The 6,978-nt window shown below is 33.1% G+C and overlaps 1 protein-coding gene across 1 annotated transcript; it reads left to right on the top strand.

Annotated features, from left to right (window-relative positions):
- The first annotated feature begins 1,729 nt into the window (after positions 1 to 1,729).
- On the top strand, positions 1,730 to 5,672 carry LOC141622641 (indole-3-acetic acid-amido synthetase GH3.4-like). The gene is made up of 5 exons (XM_074438654.1): positions 1,730 to 2,163; positions 2,826 to 2,927; positions 3,137 to 3,670; positions 4,479 to 4,766; positions 4,926 to 5,672. Exons 1-5 carry the CDS (start codon positions 1,835 to 1,837, stop codon positions 5,479 to 5,481), a joined length of 1,809 nt encoding a protein of 602 aa, XP_074294755.1. The 5' UTR covers positions 1,730 to 1,834; the 3' UTR covers positions 5,482 to 5,672.
- The last annotated feature ends 1,306 nt before the right edge of the window (positions 5,673 to 6,978 follow it).

Consider the following 6,978-nt stretch of genomic DNA (forward strand, 5'->3'; position numbering starts at 1 on the left):
AAGACTATATTAATCAATAACCACCCTTAATCTATCTAGGTCACTAATATAAATAATACTTTTATATTCAAGACCACTTTACATGACCTTACCTCACATATATATTTGATGTTTATCAATGACCACTTTAACATACTTTAACACAATCTCTTTTCTACTTCAACCCCAACATCTCTCTCTATTTTTAGAATTGATGAATACCAAAATACCTGTGAAATCTATGCAATTAACTATAATTAGTGAAAATCCTGTGTTAAAGCATGATATTTTTAAGGTTATCTATTTATATAAATACATCTCCAATTGAAGACATTTTTATAAACTCATTGTACTTTTAGTTTGATGTTATAAGAGGTAGAAAACGAAAAATGACTATAATTATAAGACACTAAATTAATGTTATCTCATTAAATGCTACTCCTCCGTCCTAGTTAATAGTTTACACTTTCTTTATTTTTCCCTCACAAAATAAAGCAACAGTAAACAGATGAAGTAGTATTTTATTATATTAATAGTACAATTAAGTTAAGTGTAAAATGTAATGAAAACGTATTTACTTTCTAACCAAAAAAAGGCAAAACAAAATATAACAAACATCAAAAAAGATGATATACAAATTTTTAAAATAATTATCACTTTTTATTTATAATAAAAATATAAATAAATACATTTACAGTCTTTAAAAATACTATTTTTACTAATAACAAACAAATACCAATACCTATATAGTGAATATTCTAATCTTTTCCTGACAAAAACAAAAACAAATATCTCTTACACCACTACCAGTACCAATACCAATATTGTAAAATATTTTAGGGAGATGCTTAATCTTTTTAACATACCAGTATGTTATCTTTTTTATTTTGATTTTGTAGTATATAATCCTTATTTTTTGTTTTTGTTTCTATTTTAAAATATGAAACATATAAGATATTATTGTAAAATATTTTAGGGAGATGCTTAATCTTTTTAACATATCAGTATGTTATCTTTAAGATTTTATCTTGTATATTCTTTTTGTATTTTACATTAATATATTTTTTTTAATTTTTTTTTTCAGATTTTTTTTGAAGATTGGCAGTGTGAATGTTTTATTAAATAAGCATTGGATTGAAAGATTTCATTTAGTCGGTCCCACCTTCTGTAAATCAATTCTGTATGAAGATTTTATTCAGAAATTGTGTGTATCAATTAATTGTGTGAATCAATTAATTAAAAAAATATTTTTAATAGGGGCCCACTTTTTTGTGAATCAACCGAAAAAAGTTGAGCAATCCTTAATCTTTTTGTTTATTATTAGGAAATCTCATTTTCTGAATGATATTTACATATTTTCAGGTTATATCATTTCACCGTTCTTTTTTCTTCCTTCAAATCTTAATATTTTTTTCATATTACATACTTGTTCCTTTTTTGTTTTCTACTAGGGTAAAATTTTAGAATTTATTATTAAGAAGTCCAATAAGATATATGAATCCTAATTTAAAATGAAAAAAAAACGAGATTATACTGAAATGGATTAATCAAACTAAATAGATATAAACTCATAATGTTGGACTATTAAGTGAAGTTTAGAACCTTAATATTTGACTTTGTAGCCCAAAAACCAGGAAAAATAAGGACTAAGTAGTTATAGTAATTAGGCCTCCAAATTAGTTTTCGCTTAAGATCTTTAAAATTCTTGGCACGACCCTATCGGTGGCATTCTGCCATTGTCCTTGGTCTTTACAAATCCGCCCTTCTTAGCCTATAAATAGAGGGTCATTCTCCTCTTATGCCTCAAACATCATAAGTATAACCTTCATCTAACCAAGTATAGTAAATACATTCAATGGATGAGGCCGTGGTGGTGGTAGCGGAGAAGAGTGGAGCTGAGGTTCAAGCTAGGGCTTACGAAGCATCTATCCAATATATAGAGGAATTGACTAGTAAGTGTAACGAGATTCAAACCAAGGTTTTGGCAGAGATCTTAAGCCAAAACGCCGAGACAGAGTACTTGAAACGACATGGTATGCCGCATGGACATATCGACCGAGACACGTTCAAGACCAATGTGCCGGTAATCACGTATGAGGATATAAAGTCGGATATCTTACGCATATATAATGGTGATTTTTCACCATTATTATGTGCTCAACCCATCGTTGAGTTAGTGCTTAGGTAAATAAATGTTTCATTTTTACTATTCGTAATTGTTTTTTTATTCAAAAATTCCTTTTTAAAACCGTTTTACACAAGTGTGAATTGTAAAATCAAGTCATATTTTACATAAATAATCTCACTAAAATAACTTCCACCAACCATTACTTTTCATGTTAAGGGCATCAGGGTCTTTTTTATTGGGATCAAAGCGAACGTGTGTCCTAAATTTGGTGAAAGTCAGATGGTCTCGTGTAAAACAATAACAATAGAGGTATATAAGTTTTGTAGTAATATATTTCATCTAATGGTAAAGAATTTTTGGTTAAATAATTGACAGTTTTTGGTTAAAGAATTGAGGATCGAGTCATTGTACAATAATGTACAACGTTTGCTATAACACAAATATTTCATCTAATATTGATTATTTTTATGAGACGGTCTTATTATATCAGTTCACCTTTATAAAAAGAAATGTAACTTTTCAACAATTATGTTCCGTCATAGGATTTCAATTCGAATTTGTTTCTTTAAGTTTTCCAACAAATTATTGATGCTGAATACATGAAGGATATTGAAAAAGGTAAAGTATTTATCTATATTATTAAAGGAAACTTTCTCATAATTATGAGTGTGATGATCGACGATGATTTTGGTTTACGTGCGAGCGTGCAGGCATGCAGCACAGGAACATCAAGTGGACAAAGCAAGATGATACCAATAACAAATGATGATATGCAAAGGCGAATTAGGTTGCGCAATGCCGTTTACCCTTTTCTAACAAAGTCAGTTTCATATTCTTATAAATATTTTTACGTAAATTCTTATTTAACACCGTCTCAAATTATGACGGCATTAAGAAACGATTTAAGATTAGTGGTTTATATTCAATTTTGTTAGACTTGTTATTATCAGAATTACAAGTCTCTGAATTATGATTTACATTGTAGAACGGTTTCATATTTGAGCTTCCTAATTGTTTCTATATCTGTAGGTGTATTGAAGGGGAAAAGCCCGATAAAGGAAAGATGTTAGGCTTGTTACTAACAAGAGATGAAACTATAACACCAGGTGGTCTAGTAGCTCGGCCTGGTACAAACGCCATATTAAAAAATCCTCAATTTTACAATGATAATCCATATCCTTACAATACCAATACGAGTCCTATTGAGGCCATCCATTGTCCCGATCATTTTCAATCTATTTATACTCAATTACTATGTGGGTTTTACCAACGTCATGATGTGACATCTGTCAAAGTCGTCTTTGGTTCAAATCTCACATGGGCCATTCACTTTCTAAAGGGTCATTACTCCGATCTATGTCATGACATCTCATCCGGTAACCTGAACCCAAAAATAACCGACCTGTCTCTACGTACCCGCATGATTGAGACCTTCATGCAACACCCACAACCAGAGTTGGCCAAGTTTATTGAAAGTGCGTGCATTGGAGAAAATTGGGAAGGGATTTTGAAAACGATTTGGCCTAATGCAAAGTACATAGAGGCTATTCTAACGGGTTCCATGTAGAGCTGATCAAGTGCGGGTTGGCCGTTTGGCCCAGCCCGTTCGGCTCGCTAAAATAGCGGGCTTGGACAAGAAAAATCAAAAATTAAACGGGTAACGGACAAGAAAACTAGGCCCGCTAGAATAAATGGTCGGGCTTGGACTAAGCAAAATTGCCCATGGGTGGCCCGCTAGGCCCGCTATTAATAGTGACCTCATAAAAACCCTCAATCCTCGGACTTTCTCTGCTCATTTCATTTGCAATTTGTACACTCTAAACCAATTAGGTAGCGCAAATGAATACTTATATCTTACGTATAAGTGGGAGATTGTCAGTATTTACACTTGTCGTATAAAGATTCTCCGAGAATGGACATGCTAACGGGATTGTTGTATAAATATACTATCTTCAAGTATTTACACGGGAGTGTATGTAACCGCTAACAGTGCCGCACAAATACCGAGGCAAAAATGAACTTTTGATGTTTGTAGCAGAACATTGTCAAACTTGTATTTTTTCCAAAATCTAGTAACCTTATCTTTTGAAAATTAGTATACTTTTTTAAGGGTAAGCTTTTAAAGACAATTGTTAAGATTTAGGGGTTGTAGCGATAACAAACTCGTGTTTTAATTATTAGAAACACTAATTATTGTATTTTATTTTAGTTAGACCCGCGGGCCGGCCCGCTATCTTAAAGTGGGCGGGTACAGAGAATGAAAAATGGTCCGCTGAGCGGGCTCGGGCTATAAAATACGGTCCGTCGAACACATTTTTAGCGGCTAGGCCCGGCCCATGTTCGGCCCAAGCCCGCTTTTGATCAGCTCTAGTTCCATGACTCAATATATACCGATGCTAAACTATTATAGTGGAGGATTGCCATTAGTAACTCTACTTTATGTTTCTTCGGAATGTGATTTCGGTTATAATTTGGACCCGATGTGTGGCCCGTATAACATTTCTTACACCTTAATGCCAAATATGGCCTATTACGAGTTCATACCTCTTACGTCCGAAGATGATGTTTCGGGCTCACAGCCGGAACCCGTGGATATGGCAAATGTCGAGGTGGGGCAAGAGTATGAGCTTGTGATCACAACCTATACCGGTTTATATAGGTACGATTTTGTGAATCATTCTATATATTTCATTCATGACTATTTTATTTATAACTTTCGGTAGATAGAGTTCGGTCTGGCCAAATTTCAGTAGTCGTTTCAAAGTAGATTTTATATATCAATGTTGACCTTCATTAGTCAATTGTTAATGAATTCAAGGTACCGAATGGGAGATGTGATTCGCCTAACAGGGTTTTACAATTCAACACCTCAATTTAAGTTCATAAGGAGAAGGAATGTGGTACTTAGCATTGACGTCAACAAAACAACTGAATATGATTTACATATGGCAATTCAAATGGCATCCAATGTACTCCAACCGTTTAACACAATAATCCTCGACTACACGAGCAATTCATGCACAGAGACCATTCCAGGACACTATGTTATCTACCTAGAGCTCATAACCAAAACTCCAGCAAATGGGACCGGCCTTGGCGCAAAAATCCTGGAGGAATGTTGTTTGGCAATGGAGGAGTCTCTAGGATTTTACTACAAGTCGGGCCGAAAAAGCAATTGCATAGGTCCACTTGAGATCCGAGTGTTAAGTAACGGGACATTTGAAAAGTTGATGGATTTTGCAATATCAAATGGGGCGACTTTTAACCAATTTAAGATGCCTAGGTGTGTGAAATCGGTGTCCATGTTAGAGTTACTCGACTCAAGAGTCGACTCAAGCCACTTCAACCCTTCAACGCCTCATTGTCGTTCTTAATTTCAAGGCACTCCAAATTCAAGTTTGATACATACTACAACTAAAAATGTCTAGAAAAGGCATGTTTACTTAAAATTGACCGTTTCTTTTTTTTTAGAGCCGGAAAATAATTGATGAAAACCCTCCGGCGAGCCTCGTAATAAGGTTTGAACTTGTTTTTACTACTCCAAATTCAAGTTTGATACATACTACTGCTTTTAATTTTAGGTATAAAGTTCTTCTTTATTTGTCATACTTTATACGAAGTCTATGACGGAATAGAGGTCGAGATGGCATAAAACTCAAGTCGAGATGGATTAGATCGAAGTTGAGTCAAACTTCTATCAATAATAGAAATCGTATACTTGTCGAATTGTATCTCTTTTATTCCGTCCTTGTTTGAGAAGGATACTAGCTTTGTACACCTATATAAGGTGATGTCGTTATTGAATAAAGATACACAAGAATTAACCCGAATACCGTTCTTAACAAAGTCCGATTAATTTGTAGATTTGTTCTTCACGTTTTATTATTTACTAGTGTCTTGCCCGTGCGTTGCACGGATTCTAAAATAATAAGCTAAATATATAATGTGTGAGGACGTTTTAACCTTTATTGTGGAAAGGGAACGTTTGGACAATTTTAATGCTAACATAAATTGATTAGAGGTCATTATTATTGGTTCAACTTGTGATTTTATTAGTTAAAATAATTGACATTTGGACGACACGTTTTTTTTCTTTAGATAGTAGTTTTGAAGGGTTTAGTTGGAAAAATAAAAGAAAAATAACAATTTATTATACTTTAAATCACTTATCATTGTGTGACATACAAAATTGTGCGGATTTTGTGTAATACTACGGTTTTATGAGTCTCTGGGTACTCTATCGAGTGGGCCTTACTCTGTCGAGTAAGGGTGTTTTGCGATTTAAAATAGTTTCTGGAGTTTTTTAATCAATTAATTAAAAAAATAATTTCAATAGGGGCCCACTTTTTTGTGAATCAACCGAAAAAAGTTGAGCAATCCTTAATCTTTTTGTTTATTATTAGGAAATCTCATTTTCTGAATGATATTTACATATTTTCAGGTTATATCATTTCACCGTTCTTTTTTCTTCCTTCAAATCTTAATATTTTTTTCATATTACATACTTGTTCCTTTTTTGTTTTCTACTAGGGTAAAATTTTAGAATTTATTATTAAGAAGTCCAATAAGATATATGAATCCTAATTTAAAATGAAAAAAAAAACGAGATTATACTGAAATGGATTAATCAAACTAAATAGATATAAACTCATAATGTTGGACTATTAAGTGAAGTTTAGAACCTTAATATTTGACTTTGTAGCCCAAAAACCATGAAAAATAAGGACTAAGTAGTTATAGTAATTAGGCCTCCGAATTAGTTTTCGCTTAAGATCTTTAAAATTCTTGGCACGACCCTATCGGTGGCATTCTGCCATTGTCCTTGGTCTTTACAAATCCGCCCTTCTTATCCTATAAATAGAGGGTCATTC

The sequence above is a fragment of the Silene latifolia genome, chromosome X (genome assembly GCF_048544455.1).
Source record: "Silene latifolia isolate original U9 population chromosome X, ASM4854445v1, whole genome shotgun sequence".
NCBI classification, from domain to species: Eukaryota; Viridiplantae; Streptophyta; class Magnoliopsida; order Caryophyllales; family Caryophyllaceae; genus Silene; species Silene latifolia.